The sequence below is a fragment of the Camarhynchus parvulus genome, chromosome 14 (genome assembly GCF_901933205.1).
Source record: "Camarhynchus parvulus chromosome 14, STF_HiC, whole genome shotgun sequence".
NCBI lineage: Eukaryota > Metazoa > Chordata > Aves > Passeriformes > Thraupidae > Camarhynchus > Camarhynchus parvulus.
This window is the reverse complement of record NC_044584.1, coordinates 4,927,072-4,943,000: the sequence shown is the minus strand read 5'-3', so window position 1 is coordinate 4,943,000 and position 15,929 is coordinate 4,927,072. Positions and strand designations below refer to the sequence as shown.

General features: G+C 55.0%; 1 protein-coding gene across 2 annotated transcripts in view; it reads left to right on the top strand.

Moving 5' to 3' along the window:
- The window catches only part of SLC9A3R2 (SLC9A3 regulator 2), a 33,663-nt gene extending 20,421 nt beyond the window's left edge, over positions 1 to 13,242 (top strand). The window contains exons 3-7 of one of the 2 annotated variants that reach the window (XM_030958337.1): positions 5,924 to 6,100; positions 8,007 to 8,160; positions 10,309 to 10,352; positions 10,759 to 10,821; positions 12,939 to 13,242. In XM_030958337.1, the coding sequence (XP_030814197.1) occupies positions 5,924 to 6,100; positions 8,007 to 8,160; positions 10,309 to 10,352; positions 10,759 to 10,821; positions 12,939 to 13,097 (597 nt within the window). In that variant the 3' untranslated portion in view covers positions 13,098 to 13,242. Of the gene's footprint in view, positions 1 to 5,920; positions 6,101 to 8,006; positions 8,161 to 10,308; positions 10,353 to 10,758; positions 10,822 to 12,938 lie in introns of both variants that reach the window. The other variant, XM_030958336.1, reaches the window with a different exon arrangement.
- Positions 13,243 to 15,929: the final 2,687 nt, after the last annotated feature.

Genomic DNA, 15,929 nt, shown 5'->3' with positions numbered 1-15,929 from the left:
CCCTGACTGGGGTTGTAAAAAAAAAACAAACCACCCTTGTTCTGGTGGTGCAGTAACCCCTGGGTTCCCTTCCTGCACTGGTTTCTCCCCTTCCTTGGCTCTTTCCAGGCTCCCAGTGTTGCCCCTCACTCCTGTGCCTGCTGGGGTTTGGGTTGGGGTCAGGATCCTACATTTGTGCCCCCCAGCCCTGAGGTTGTGCATCCCCTGCCCCGCATCCCCCAGTGCTGCTGCCTGCATATCCAAAGTGCAGGGGATGCAAAGTCCCAGCTGGAGGTGGGCATGCACACCAGGGCTCTGAGCAGTGTTCTCTGTCCCCTCAGGACATCCCCAGGTGTCCCCAGGGCAGGGCAGGACCCGCTGTCCCCCAGCCCTGGTGGGTTCTGCAGCTGAGGTTTGTTTTGGAGGGAGCAGAGGAGCCATTTTCTGCCCAAAACCACAGGAAAAGGAGAGGAAACACCGTGGCTGCTGGCTGAAAGTATGTCAGCAATGTAAATTAGGCAGGAGTGCTCCTGCCTGGGTTTTCTCCAGCCCTGCCAAGCAGGGATGGAAAGGTTTGACCTGTCCTGGGTGATCCTGGAGTGCATCCAGGGGCTGCAGTGTGACCGTGTCACAGGGCTCCCAGGATGAGGGAGAGACCAGGATCTCACTCCATGTGTCAGAAGGCTGATTTATTATTTCATCATATATATTATATCAAAACTATACTAAAAGAATAGAAGAAAAGGTTTCATCAGAAGGCTAGCTAAGAATAGAATAGAAAAAGTGATAACGAAGGCTTGTGGCTCGGACAGAGAGTCTGAGCCAGCTGGGCTGTGATTGGCCATTAATTAGAAACAACCACACGAGACCAATCACAGATGCACCTGTTGCATCCCACAGCAGCAGATAACCATTGGTTACATTTTGTTCCTGAGGCCTCTCAGCTTCTCAGGAGGAAAAACCCTAGAGAAGGGATATTTCATAGAAGATGTCTGTGACACTGCAGTTCCCAGCAGGGCTGGCTGGATCCTGTGGGCAGAGCCCCTGGGGTGGGCATGGGGGACAGGGGGAGGGGGTCCCAGGCAGGGCTGAGCTGATTAGGAGCCCTGATCCCGGTGATTATTGTGGCACAGCCAGGAGATGAGCTTGGTGGAGTTCCAGCAAATCCCCACTGCGGGCAGGAGCTGCTGCTGCCACCTGGGACACCCCAGGACACCCCAGGACACCCCAGGGACACCCCAGGACACCCCAGGACACCCCAGGGACACCCCAGGGACACCCCAGGACACCCCAGGGACACCCCAGGGACACCCTGCCCTGCCAGCCTGCGAGGGGATCTGGGATCACATTGTGGCCAAGGCACTGCAGGAGCCACCAGGACCCAGGGTGATGGTACCAGCCTGGCCTCGGCCTCTAGAGTAGCTCTGTGTGTGTGTGTGCCCTCCTCTTCCTCCTCCTCTTCCTCCTCCTCTCCCTCCTCCTCCTCTCCTGGAGGACCTGGTGTTCACACTGGCACTGGTATGGAATATTTTTTAAAATTTCTTTATTTTATTTTAAATTTTATTTTTATTTAGGAATAAAGCCCTATTTTTTTATCTTATTTTTATTAGGAATCAAGCCCTAAACCGTGGCTTTCAAAGCATTTTAGCCCTTTGTGGGGCAGAGGGGCTGGGGACAGTCCTGGGACCTGGCCACCAGTGTGGAGAGACCCTGGGTGCTCCTGCAGCTTTCTGGGCTGGCTCTGAAATGTCCTTTTTGTCCCTGTCCCTGCTCAGGGCCAGGCTGGGGTGGTGTGAAGGTGCAGGTTGGTTTGGTGAGCCCTTTGGGGCAGTGGGGAGCAGGGGACATCCCTGGGCTGGGCTGTGCCTCAGGGCTGGGTCGCAGTGGCACAGGAGGGTCCCTGGCACTGGGGTTGAACTGGGCAAGGGTTTTTGTGGGTTTGGTTGGATGACAGAGTTCAGCTCCTTTTGGCGCTTCTGGGTTCTGCTTTCCTGGAGCTGCCACGTGCTAATTAATGGTGTGGAACCCCCTCGTTAATCAGGGCTGGTGGCATTCGTGACTCCAGCCCCCAAATGGGAGCAGCCCTGCTCACTGCAGGGGTGGCACAGAGCCAGCCTGGGGCACCCACGGGCCAAGGGGCACCCAGGGCAGCCCCAGGGAGCTGCGCTTGGCTCTGGGTGAGCCCAGGTGAGCCCAGGTGAGCCCCCGAGGGACCCCAGATCCCGTCAGCAGCGCTGGAAACTCCCCGGGAAATAAAAAATCAGATGCTGCAAAGAGTTGCCATGAGATTGTGAGAGCTGGCAACACCCAATCGGGTTTTTAAAGTTTTTTCTGAGAGCGTTTCATTGTTATTTAACGTCTTGTTTGTGCGTTGTTAAATGGAGCAGCTTGAGCTGAGCTTCCGAAAGGTTTTCCTTGGAAAACGCAGCAGCTTTGGGCCAAGCTGCAGCCCCAGGGCTGGGCTGTGAGTGCACTGCACCATGCAGGCAGCATTTACCTGCACAGACATTGCTGGGCATGGCACAGACTGGGATGGAGTGTGCCCTGATCGTGCACTCACTGCAAGTGCCTGGATTCCTGGGGGGATAAAAATAAATTCATTTTGCAGGTGTTTTTTTGGCAAAATGTTCATTTTGCAGTTTGTTTTTTTTTGCAAAATTTTCATTTTGCAGTTTTTTTCTTTTAGCAAAATCTTCATTTTGCAGGTTTTTTCTTGGCAAAATCTTCATTTTGCAGGTTTTGTTTTTTTGGCAAAATCTTCATTTTGCAGGGGTTTTTTTGCAAAATCTTCATTTTGCAGGTTGTTTTTTTTTCCCAAAAATCTTCATTTTGCAGTTGTTTTTTTTTTGGCAAAATCTTCATTTGGCAGAGTTTTTTGGGGGCAAAATCTTCATTTTGCAGGTTTATTTTTTCTTTTTGGTAAAATCTTCATTTTGCAGTGTTTTGGGTTTTTTTTTTTCTGTTGGTTTTTTTGTTTTGCTTTGTTTTGGTTTTGTGGGTTTTTTTGGATTTTTTTAATTTATTTCTTTTTTAGTTTTTTGTTTTGTTTTGTTTTGTTTTTTTTTTTTGTTTGTTTGTTTTTTAGTTTTTTTTGGCGTGTGGGCAATTTTTGGCTTTGTGACACCAAAAAAAACAAGCAGTTGAGTTGTGTTGCCTTGCAGCACGCATGTGGCTGTAACTCGACCCTGTGCAGCGCTGGCTGAGAGAAGGGAGCAGCCTTCCCCCGGAGCCCTTCCCAGGCAGGATCCTGGGAAGCCCCGAGAACAACGCTGCTCTTCCAGGGAAACTCGGGTTTCACAAAGGCCGCATCCCCCCGGGAGATGGGGAAATGTCTGCCCAGAACACAGCCAGGCAAAAGGAGAATAAAGAGGAGCTGGCTGGCTGTGGCTCCAGTGCTGGGGGTGTGAGCAGGGGCTCAGCCCTGCCTGATCCCGGAGAGGGGCTTTGCAGAGCTCAGCTCCAAACGCTGTTTGTTCCAGCAGCCAAGCACTGCGTTAGCTGGGAGGTTTAAGAGCCCAGCAAAAGCCCTGGATCATCTCTGCAGGGGGATAAGCAGTTTTCCCCGAGGATTTCTGCCCGGAACAGATGCTGAATTGGGATTTTTTTTTTTATATGTATGTATTTAAAAATAAATGTCTTGGAGTCGTTCCAGTTCAGGGCCTTAAATTGAAGATTTTGCCGTGAGAGCAGCACAAGCCCACGCAGGATTTTGTGGCACAAATCAGCAGCTCCCAGCCTGGGGATCCTGCAGGGAAGCTGTTCCCTCGGGGCTTTGGTTAGTGAGGAATTTGATTTCACTGCTGATCCCTGGAGGAGGAGGAGGGACTGACCCTGCCCGGGTGTCCCCAAGGGATCCCCACGCTGGGACAGCACCCCCAGCCCAGATTTTTGGGTGATTCTCAGTGATTTCTCTGTGTTTTCACACTGCTGCAGGAGCTCTGACCCCGCAGGGATGGAGCAGGAGGAAAATGGCTTTAGAAGGTCCTTTTTGAACCCGAAGAGGTGATGCCAGGTGGATTTGGGTGATCCCAGCTGCACTTTGGTGACCCCAGAGGCGCTCCCCTTGTCCTGCACACAGAGCCCTGGGTGTCCTTTAAGGTCACTGCCGTTGAATCATTTCCTGTTTTCCTCAGAGCCTGAAGAGCTCGGAGGCAGGCTGGAAATGTTTGCAGATAGGGTGAACTGCCTGCTCTGGGGCCATGGGAAAAGTGCAGCAGGGTTCACGGTGCGCAGGGGAGGATGGGGCTGCAGGGCTGCCCTGGTGTGAGCAGGTAGAGTAGGGCCTTGGAGCCCCATCCTGGCTGGGGCTGTCGCTGATACAATCCTTATTCCCCTTTATGAACCCATCTGGGCGTGAGATGTCAACACCACCAGCTGGTTTTTAATAAAGAGCTCATTTGCTGGGGGAATCTCTGTAAAATTCAGGAGCAGTTTTGAGTGTGCCCCTGTGCCTGTGATGGGCATTGCTGGTGGTGACCCTTGTGTGGGCAGTTTTTGAGGAATTTGGTGGCTAAGGTGCCCCTCATGTGCCAGAGGAAAGACTCAATCCTGAGTGATGGGCTCTGGGGAATTCTGCTTGAACAGGGAGGTTGGACTTGGATGACCCTCAGTGGTTCCTTCCCTCCTGAGCCGTTCTGTGTGTACAGGCTGGTCATTTTGCGTCCCTGATTCTTCCTGGATGCTGGGGTGGGGCTGCTCAGGCTGGTGCTGAGCCCTGATCCACGTCTGTCCCCGCTGGGCATTGCAGCCACAGCCAGGATTGCCCAGAGCAGCTGGGGCTGCCCCTGCACCCCTGGCAGTGCCCAGGCCAGGCTGGAAATTGGGGCTGGGAGCACCTGGGACAGTGGGAGGTGTCTGGGGACTGAACCAGGGGATCTTTAAGGTCCTTTCCTCCCCATCTGGGATTCTGTGCGAATTCCATCCCCCAGCACAGGGATCCCTGGTAGATCACTCTGTGTGACCCCACTTTGTTGTCTCTGTAAAATCCTTCCTTGAGGGGGTGAAGGAGTTGGGAGGTTTGGAGTTTCATGGTGCCTTTCAGCCAAGGGAGGAAGGAGGAGGAAATTGCTGCCTGGATTTTTAATTTGGAGGGAAAGGCTGGGAGAGATTTCCCTGAGAATGTGATCCCAGACAAATCCTCTCCGTGGGCAGGCAGGGAGCAGTGCTGCTCCTGCTCAGGGAGGTTAAAACTCATCCAGGGGGGATGTTTTCCTTAAAGCCTGGGTGAAAATGAGCGCCCTGGATCTCTGAGGTGCCTTTGGCAGGGATGTGGTGCCACAAGCTGGGGCTGCCTGGCACGAGGGCTGCTGGTGGGAATGTAGTGGGTCCTGAGGACCTGCAGAAAACCAGGATTTGTTGCTCCCCGGCTGCCCTGAGGAGCCATAAAGCATTCTCCATGGCATGAGGGGAAGCACTGAGCTCCTCCCGTGCTCCTGTGCTGTTCATCCTGCCCAGCTCAGCCTTCCCCAGCTGCAGGGAGCTCTTGGATGTTCGGGTTCATCCCCTCCCAGCGAGGAGGGACTGGGATGATGGCACCAGAGGGTGATGCTGGTGTCACCGAGACCAAGGGAGTGGCCCTGCCTTAAATACCGGGCTGAGGTTAATCCCAGGTCTGGGTGGGCCTGGCCAGAGCACAACTGGGCCTTGGTTCCTCCCTGCCCGGGGGGGTCCCAGCCTATGGGTGGATGACTCTGAGCCACTCCTGCTGAAGGAAATGCATTTTTTGTTTTGTTTTCATTTTTCTGGAGTGCTTTTGGACAATTGGGTTTCGAAAATAGACTCAATGAGAGGAAATCCATTTGTTAAGCTGTCCCCAGGCTGAGGACGGGGGGCAGATAGGGCGCTTCCTCGGGGCTCTATTTACAGTCACATCTGCCTGGAGCCACCCCAAAGCCATCCATTAACCCCGTGCCTCGTCTCTCCCACCCTCTCCTCCATGAAGCAGGACCTGAACGGCCAGAAGGAGCTGTGCCCACGCCTGTGCCACCTGAAGAAAGGCCCCAATGGCTACGGCTTCAACCTGCACAGCGAGAAGTCGCGGCCGGGGCAGTTCATCCGCTCCGTGGATCCCGACTCGCCCGCAGCCAGGGCAGGCCTGCGGCCCCAGGACCGCCTGGTGGAGGTAACAACGAGGGGCCAGCAGCAGGGGTGGGACCCTGGGCAAGCTGGGACAGCCCCCAGCCCGTCACCTTCCCCACCTGATCGCCCTGTGTGGCTCTAATCGGAGTGCCAGGGCTGGCACGGCTGCTCGGCTCTGTGCTCGCTCCTCTCTGCCAAGTGGGAGCTCTGGGTAGGATCACAGAGTAGAAACTTGGAGTTGTTTTTAGGCTGGAAAAGCCCTCCAAGGCTGCTGAGTCCTGCCATTCCCCCACCCGTGTCCCCAAGGTGCTGTGCTGGCTCTGGCTGGCACCAGGGAGGGTCGGGCAGGTGACAGTGGGCACAGGGCCAGGTTGGTGCTGCCCAGCTGAGCTGATGCCCTGCCAGGGAATGCTTGGAAACATAGGGGAAGAGGCTTTGCAGAGATTTTAAGACACAAAATTATGAAAGATGAGGGAAAAGTGTTCTTGGAAGCATCTTGCTGGTTACCATGTGCTGGAGAGCACTTCTTGCCCAGGATGGGGCTGGGAGTTGCCCTCTCTTTGGCTCGTGTGTTGTGTTGTTCCTGGAGAAGAAGGTGCCCCCATCCAGAGCTGCCTGTCGGGGCAGACACAGCAGCCATCACCCCTTTCCCTATGAGAGCACGTGGGTATGCCTTGCTTGGGCAGTTCCCCAGGAGGCTGAACCCCAAAACCACCCCAGAGGGACCGAGCTGTGGCCCTCACTGCCGGCTCAGAGCAGGAATGGGATTGGCACCCCTGGAGGAGTGTGAGCTGGGATAATCCTGGGAGCACAGCACTCTCCTGCCTTCCAGCCCCATGAGGAATTGCTGCCCAGGCAGTGGGAGCTGTGCCTGGCCCCAGCAGCTGAAAGTTTAATGCTGGGAGCAGCGTGGGGCCGGGCCGGGCGCCGGGCGCGGGTGGCACTGCCGGGCTGGTGTCACATCCAGGGGTCCTGTTATTTATTGATGGGCTTGGCCCAGGGCCTGGCACACACAAAGCAGCTCGGGGTGAGCTGGTGAGCTCAGAAACCCGATCCCCTCCCTGCCTGCTCTTTGGGGCTGGGATAAATATTTGATGTCCCCCAGCTCTGTGCCAGGGTGGGGGAGAGCAGCCCTGGCATGGATTGGGGTGAGCTGGAGTGGCAGGACAGGGATGGAGCAGGGCTGGGAGCTGGCATGAGGGGCAGAGCCTGGAAGGGGTTTCTCCTCACCCCAGCCCTTGCAGCTGTGCCCTGGGGCGCAGGGGAGCCTCCTTCCCTGCAGAGGGGACCCCAGAGTGTGGAGCCCGGGCTCTGCTCGTCCCTTTGGATGAGGAGGAGCCCTGGGTCGTGCCGAGGCTGTCGGGCCCTTCCCGGTGGGACAAAGGGTGATTTATTCACCGAACAATGTCCCGAGTCACCATTGTCCCCTCCTGCCGGAACAATCGGGATCGAGTTCCCTGGAGGTCCTGGCTCTCACGCAGGGCAGGGCAGGGAGGGATGAATCCCGGTCCCAGGCACAGGGACTCGCCCATCAGGGGCACAAAATCTCAGGTTTCCCTCGCAGAGGGATGGAGGGTGGCACAGTGATGCTCCAGGACACGGGGGTGCACCCAGCCCCCTGTGCCCACGGGGAGCCTGAGATTTGGGGCGCGTCCAAGGGGAAGGCTGGGCTTGGCAGCAGCAGAGGGGGCAGGCAGAGCGTTTTGGGGGGAGCCTGGGCTGTGTGGTTGCCCATGGATGTGTTTGGGATGCAGCCAAAGGCGTGAGGTAACACGGAGGATGCTCTGGGGGGTTTAGGAGAGGGGGAAGGAAGAAGCCTGTAGCCTTCCTGTCATCCCAACAGGAACAGAGAAAGGAAAATGCCACAATCCCATAGGGAAAGAGAAGGGTCTGGGAGGCAGGAGCAGCCCCGTGGGCCGGGTTTGGGCTGTGATGCTGTCCCTGTGCAGGTGAACGGGATAAACGTGGAGGGGCTGCGGCACTCGGAGGTGGTGTCCCACATCAAGGCCAGGGAGAGCGAGGCCAGGCTGCTGGTGGTGGACCCCGAGACAGACGAGTACTTCAAGAAGCTGGGGGTGACCCCCACGGAGGAGCACAGCAAAGGTGAGGCCTTCCTTTCCCAGGGTGGCTCAGGGTGGGATCCCGGGAGGGAGCGAGGCACAGTCACATTTCCCTCCTGCCTCATCCCTCACTGGTTTCCTGAGCACCACCCAGCTATTTATAAATACTGAGAATACAGCGTCCCCCTGCCAAAAACCACTTTGTGGCTTTTACACGGTGAATAATTAACTCTGGAACTCGCTGCCACCCGGGCACTGAGGTGTGCTGGGCTTTGGGATACTGGAGCACGGGTACTTGCATGTATGTACCCAGCAAAAACTAACAGCAAGGTTAGGACTAAGTCTTTTGTCCTTGGCTGTGTGTGGCAGCCATCTTGACATCTTCACTGTCATGCTTTTTATAAGCTACAAGAACGTAAAATTTGGTGGGTGATTGGTTGATGGTTTATCATCATCAATGGGGGGACCCTTCAAAGCCAGGTTGGACAGGGCTGCTCCAGTGGAAGGTGTCCCTGGGTGAGTTCAAGCTCCGTTCCAACCCCAGTCACTCCACAATTCTGTGTTCCCTGGCTGCTCTTTGCTCCAGTGAAGGAGCCGTGGGCACTGCAGAGTCCCCGTGCAGAGGGAAGGGCTCCACGCCGGCTGAGCAGGGCATGGCTGGGGCAGGAATTGTTCTCCTGGCTGCTGAAACCTGGCAGGGAAAGCTGCTCATCCCCTGCCCTGCTCCAGCCTGGCCTGTGCCCTGCTCAATGCCCAGCTCTGTTTCCCAGCACAGCTGCTCCTTATCTGACTCCCTGGGGTGCTCAATGGGCAGATTTGTCCCCAGAAATGGGTCAGGCACTGCTGGGGAGCCACAGGGTGTCAGATGCTGCAGGAGGAGCAGGGCTGGCTGCTGGCACTGCCACAAAGGAGCCCTTGTTCCAGGAGGGGACTGGGGAGGGAGGCTGGGGGCTGCGGCCCTGCGTTCACAGGGAGCAGAGTTTGGCACCTGCCAGGTAACAAAGGGCTCTGGTAAATCCTGCTGTTTGCTGGGTGAGAGGAAATAATAGTAATAGTAATAGTAATAATAATAATAATAATAATAATAATAATAATAATAATAATAATAATTGTCCTCTTGAACTGAGCTGCTTTGACCTCAGACTGGCACTTCCCAAGCCCTGCAGCTCACCCTGAGCACCTCAGCCTTTCACCAAATGAGTGCCTTTTAGGTGAAGTATTTCTAGATGTGGCTAATTTGGTTTTGAAGTCCAGTCCCACTTTTCTATTCCTTGTCATCTGAAGCTTGTTTTTCATTTAAATAATTAAAAATTTAGCTACTTATGATACCAGAGACATAAACATCACTTCTGTGTGAGCTGGCTCTTCTGATGCTCATTGCTCAGAGCTTATCCTGCTCTAAACACGAGTCCAGCATTCACTGCAATAAAATATTTAAGGATCCCAAACCCACACAGAGGTTTTTGCACCAGCACGCTCTCAAAAATCATGATTTAAGTTTATTTTTCTGCTTTGCCCCAGAAATTCCTGCAGTCTGCAGTGATGCAGCCCCCAAGCAGTCCCTAGGGAAAGCATCCAGGCTTGACATGATTCAGTTATTAATCCTGTCCCAATTAACACATCTGTTAGTCTGGGACAGAGACACGGTAATGCCTGGGGCAGTGACTTGATCGTGGTGACTGGCAGCTTAAATGCATGAAATTTGCCATTGTGTGGGCTATTGTTAGAGTAAATCATTGGAAGTGAGCAAAAAAAAAAAATCCAGAGTGCCTGGAGAGCAGGTTGTGTGTCAGACACTGCTGTGACAACACCATGATGGGGATTTTCATGGAGATTTTTGAGCTGGCTTTTAAGATTTTTGATTAACGAATTTATGAAAAAAAACTAATGGTAAAAAAAAAGAAAAAAGGGCAGGATAGTGGCTCTAGAAGGTTACTTGGTCCTCCTCCTGGCAGGTGTTTTCCTCTGATCAAAGGGGTGAAGTGGAGTGAATTCAGGGGATGTGGTTCTAGAAGGGCCCAGGGAGAGGGGAAAGGCTTTTGTGTGGAAACAGCACAGAGTGAGGGGACAGGATGAGCTGGTGGGGTGGGCAGGAGCAGCAAGGGTGGGTGCGTGCCAGGTGGTGCTGCTGAGGCAGCAGCCCCAGCTCAGGGTGCTCACTGTGTGCTCTGTGTGTGTTTGCTGTGTCCAGGTGTGCCACCCCAGCCCATGACAAATGGATCTGCACAGACTCAGGTGAGTCCTCACCTGCCCCAGGAAGGGCTGGAGTGAGCAGGAGGGATCAGGGGCTGTCCCTGGCTCCCTCCTGTGCCTGGATGCTCAGGTCCCCAGGGCTCATTTAGCTCAGCTTTGCTGCTGCCTGGTTTAATTGCTGCCTGCTTTTAATTGCTGCCTGCTTTTAATTACTGCCCACTGCAGCTCTAATTCAGGGGTTGGACAAGGGCAGTTTCAGCCCCATTCGGTGCCAGGGAGAGAGGAGGAGGTGCTGTCCCGGTTCTGCTGGGGCTGGGGGGTCTGTGGGGTCCCAGGGGCTCCCCTGAGCAGCAGCATCCCCTCCCTGCAGGCCCCATGCCATCCCTGGGGGTTTATTGTGTCCAGCTCTGCCTGGCACACACCACACTGACATTTTCCTTTCCTCCAGCTGAACGGGGGATCCACATCTTCATCTCACAGCGACCTGCAGAGCCCTGGGAAGGAATCCGAGGTAAAAACCCCAAAGAAACACCTCCTGTCCCCTGCACAGCCTGCTGTGGGTGCAGTCCTGCCCACAGTGCTGCGCAGGGATGAGGTTCCAGTTTATCTCCCAGATTTGGGTTCACTGTACCCACCCAGCGACCAAACCCAGGCTTTCCTCTCGTCCTTGCACCGGGGGGTTCCCTGGGAGCTCCTTGGGCAGTGATTCCTGCTGGGATAGTTTGGGAGATGAAGGGATGTCTGCAGGATTTGGGATCTCAGCTAATTACACTGGCGAGCTACAGCAAGGCTGGGGACCCATGAGGAACAGAGCTGTGAGGCTCAAGAGCTGCTAGCAGGACTAAAGCCAGAACTGGCTTTATATAATATTTTTAATTTATAATTTTTTTAGTTTGGAGCACAGTGAATTTCTCACAGTGTTTAAAGGAGGGGAGGAGCTGGTTTTGGTGGCAGGCTGGGCTGAAGGGGTTTCTGTGGTGTGGCTCAGCACTGCAAAGGGGCAAAACTCGTTGGGCAAGGTGAAGTGGCAGCCAAAAGTCAACACAAGATTGGCATTCTCAGGCGTTAATAATTCAGCAGTTTTTTTTCCTCTTAAAATACGAAGTGGGGATTTGCAATGTGCACAGAAATTTATCTGTAGCACAAGGTTCTGCTATAAATAGAGCAGAGTCTCCATGCAGGTGCCCTGTGGGGTCTCCGCCACGCTGTGCCCTGCCCCAGGAGCCCTGGGAGCAGCAATGTGCCAGCCCCAGGTGCTCAGGTGGCCTCTGTGAGCACCCAGAGCCCCTCGGGCAGCAGCTGTGCCCAGCGCCTGCAATCTGCCCCTCTCCCTGTGAGCCCTGAATAATGCATGGCCCGATGCAATGCTCTGCCCTGGGAGCTCCGGGCTGTGTCCTGTCCTCTGGGGAGCCTTGTGTGTCCCCGAGCCACCCTGGGGCTGCTGCAGGGTCACTGCACCCCCAGGCAGAGTCCCTGGCGGGGAGAAGGTGGAGAAGGGGCAGTGCTGGAGCCCTCCTGCCAGGGACACACCCTGGGGCTCTTCAGGGCTGTGCTGCCGGTGGAACCCTGGGCACGGCACAGGAAGGGGGCTCTGACCTAAAAAAACACCCCAGGGCTTTTGCTTGTTGTGCAGGATGGAGGAAACCCTTCCTGGGAGGGTTGTTGAGCCCTGGAGGTGCCCAGGGAGGTGCCAGTCCCCAGGGGAACACCTGGGTGACAAGGTGGGCATGGCACTGATGTGCTGGGATGCCCCTGATGAAGGGGAGAGAAAGATACACCTGACTCCATTGATATCAGCAGGCTAATTAATGACTTTATTATACTATATTATTAATGACTTTATTGTACTATATTATTAATGACTTTATTGTACTATATTATTAATTACTTTATGATACTATATTATTAATTACTTTATTATGCTATATTATTCTATACATCTAAAACTGAATCTGCCCAGCACTCAGCTCTGCACACACTGCCCAGAATCTTGTGCCTGTCACCCAACAGTCCTGACACACACACACATCTGGTCCTGACAGGCCAAGGAAACAAAGCACCCTCACTGTGGGGAAACGATTTCTGTATTGCATTCTCCTTTTGCACCAACACGGGCACAGCAAATGACAGGAATTGTGTTTTCTTTCTCTGAGCTTCAGAGAACGTGAGCCCCAGAAATATTCCTGGGAAGACTTGTGCCTTGCTTTTCTCTGTGGGGAGAAATGTGGGGCTGCAGGTGTGGGGCACAGCTGGGGGGTTTGGAGCCTTGGTGATGCCCTCAGGGGCAGTGGCATGGGGCACAGCTGGTGATCCTGGGGTTTCCAGCCTGGGGATGCCCTGAGGGGCCCTGGGCACTGCAGTGCTGTGCCATGGGGTGATCCTGGGGGGTTTGCAGCCTGGAGATGCCCTGAGGGCCTGTGCCATGGGGCACAGCTGGTGATCCTGGGGGTTTGTCAGGGTCTGAGTGGTGCGCGGGGCGGGCGGGTGGGGGATCCATCTCAGGGAGCTGAGGAGCCCTGGGCACTGCAGTGCCATGGCACGGGGCAGAGCTGGGGGGTTTGCAGTCCCTGCAGTGGGGGCTGTGGGCGCTGCAGTGCCTGGCAGTGCCGGCAGCTCTGTCCCTTCCAGGACGGTGACACGGACAAGAAGGACCCGTTTGAGGAGAGCGGGCTGAGCCTGAGCCCCACGGCGGCCGAGGCCAAGGAGAAGGTGAGGGCCAAGCGTGTGAAGAAGCGAGCGCCGCAGATGGACTGGAACAAGAAACGGGAGATTTTCAGCAATTTCTGAGCCCCGCTGGCCGCTCCCCTCCCGCCCAGCTCGGACCTTTCTGAGGTGCCTACGCCTGTCCTTCGGTGTCCACGTGAGATGCTTTGTGCTCTGCTCTTCACTGGTTGCTTTTACAAGGCGTATTTTAAAGCCCTTTTTATTTTTATTTTTTATTATTATTGTTGTTGTTATTATTATTATTATTATTGTTACTCACCAGCGATTCTCATAAGAAAAATGTGACCAAAGCTCCTTTTCTTGCTTGCTCTGAGCCTGGCTCCGGCTGCCTGCCGTCCCTGCTCCTATGAGAAAGGACTGGAAGAATTTTAACTCTTGTTTCTTACCTGCAGCATTTAGGCTTCTGTTACTTCTTTTTTTACTTTTTACATGGGGTGTTTTGGCTTTGTGGGTGTCCCAGACTGAGCCCCGTGGGATGCTCAGGGCCCCTGTGGAAGCATCTCATGGCTCATGGTGGGGGTGCCAGGAACCCCCTCCCCAGCTGCCCAGCATCAGCTGCTCCCACCGTGGGACAATGGACTGTGGCTGGAAATTGTTTGTTGGCTTTGCTGTTGAAGCAAAAACATTTGTTTTGTTGTTTTTTGTTGTTTTTTAATGAAGTCCCATGTGTTTCCAGTTAGTTTAGGAACCTCCCCCTCACCAGCAGCTCCTGCCCAGGCAGTAAAAGCCCATTTTGCACCCCAAGCAGCTCTGCACAGGGGAGAGGGTGGGATTTAAAAGCAAACCCTGAGAACCCTGAGAACACAGCTCTCCCCAGCTGCAGCCGTGGATGTGGCAGGAGCAGGAGGAGCAGGGCCAGCCCTGCCCCACGGAGCACGGAGATGCTACAAAACCCCTTTGGACAGGCCTGGCAGTGGGGCTGACCCCACATCTGCTGCCAGGAGGGAGCCCAGGGCTGCAGCTCCACTGAGGCTCAGCACTGGGGAGTGGGGCTGGCCCAGGTCCCCCTGGGCTGGGTTTGGTGTCCCCAGCGTGGCAGTGTCACCGTGTGAAGGACATGCTCCAAAGGAATCCTCCAAAGGAATCCTCCAAAGGAATCCTCCAAAGCCCTGGGGTGTCCCTGGGGCTGCAGGTGGAGCAGGCTCTGCTGTGGTGGGGTGGGCAGCACCCCTGGCCTCCTCCAAAGCCCACTCTGGCCATTCAGAGTGTATCTAAAGCACTACAGAAAAGTCCTTTAAGCTCTTCATTGTTTCCTCTGGCAGTGAGTGAAGGTGGCCCAGCTGAGCTGCAGCTCCCGGGAGCAGAGCTGGGTTACAGGGCAGGGGCTGCCCCACTGCCTGCCCTGCCCCAGCAGGACCCCAGCCCCGCTCTGGGAAGGGGCTGGGAGCACAGAGCCCCCGTTCCCCCTTTCTGAGGGCCGGCAGCAGTGATCAGCAGGCCGTGGGTGAGGGGTGAGCCCTTTCTGAGGGCCGGCAGCAGTGATCAGCAGGCCGTGGGTGAGGGGTGAGCCCTTTCTGAGGGCCGGCAGCAGTGATCAGCAGGCCGTGGGTGAGGGGTGAGCCCTTTCTGAGGGCCGGCAGCAGTGATCAGCAGGCCGTGGGTGAGGGGTGAGCCCTTTCTGAGGGCTGGCTGCAGTGATCAGCAGGCCGTGGGTGAGGGGTGAGCCCTTTCTGAGGGCCGGCAGCAGTGATCAGCAGGCCGTGGGTGAGGGGTGAGCCCTTTCTGAGGGCCGGCAGCAGTGATCAGCAGGCCGTGGGTGAGGGGTGAGCACACAGGCTGTGCCCTGCCTCCCTGCAGCCCCTCTGGGACGGAGCCCTTGGCTGGGCAGCGTGCTGTGCATGTGGGAACGGCTCTGCACGGATTTCCCGAGGTGTTTCCAGATTGTGGAGCTAAAAGGTGCCTTATGCCATCCTCTGCTCTCCTCAGCAGCGCCTGGGGCTCAGCACAGGGTGTTTGGCTCCCCTGGGCAGCAGCTGGTGCCCGTGGCCTTATGCTGCTGGCAGGAGAGTGTGGAGAGCCTCAGGGGTGAAGGAGATGAGTTCTCTTTATGAAAGTTATCTTTCAGGATTGTCGATGGGCTGAACAGGTTGAAAATAATGACTTTGGAGAGGAACTGGTGCAGGTGTTTGGCTGTGGGTGACGAGACAGGACATGGGGGATGTGGAGAGGCTGCCTCCCCTCGGGGCTCTGCCATTAGCAAGACACCTCTTCCCCATCCCACTTCAAGCTACCTGCTCTCTTTTTGGCCCCCCCAAAATACTGTTTTCTCTCTCTGGGTAATGTTTGCAAGGAGCCCCTCTTTCCCGTGCTGTACCCACATTGCCAAACCCCGGCAGTGCCCGGGCTGTGCAGGGCAGGGCAGCCCCAGGACACCCTGGTGCACATCAGGGAGCACAGACCTGGTGTCAACGCCCCATTCCTCATCCCGGACTGCTGGAGTTGAGAGGGGGAAGAGGAAAAAAAAACCTTGTGTAGTGTTGAATGTAGATCAAAAGAAATCAGGTGTGCAAATCCGTGTTGGTAAGATTGCAAATCTTAATCTGTTAGTGCAAGGAAACTGCTCCTGGTCGAAGCATTACTGCATTCCTGACATCTTGTTGTAGCTCAGTAGAAATTATTCAGTTCCTGTACATTTAACTTGGAAAAGAAAAATCAATAAAGTCTAAGGCTGGCAGCAGCATTGCAAACCCACATGTACACTGTAATGTCAGTAATAAACTTGGTTTGCCATGTACCCAGCACTTATCTGCTCCTTCCTCAGCTGCTCAGGGAGCCCGGAGCGGAACTGCAGCCCTCCAGCACATTGTAAACTTTGCTTCCTCTTCAGAGAGGAGCTGGAATTACGCCTTTGAAGCTCCACAATGAAGTCAGCACTGCCCTTTCTTTGAAGAACAA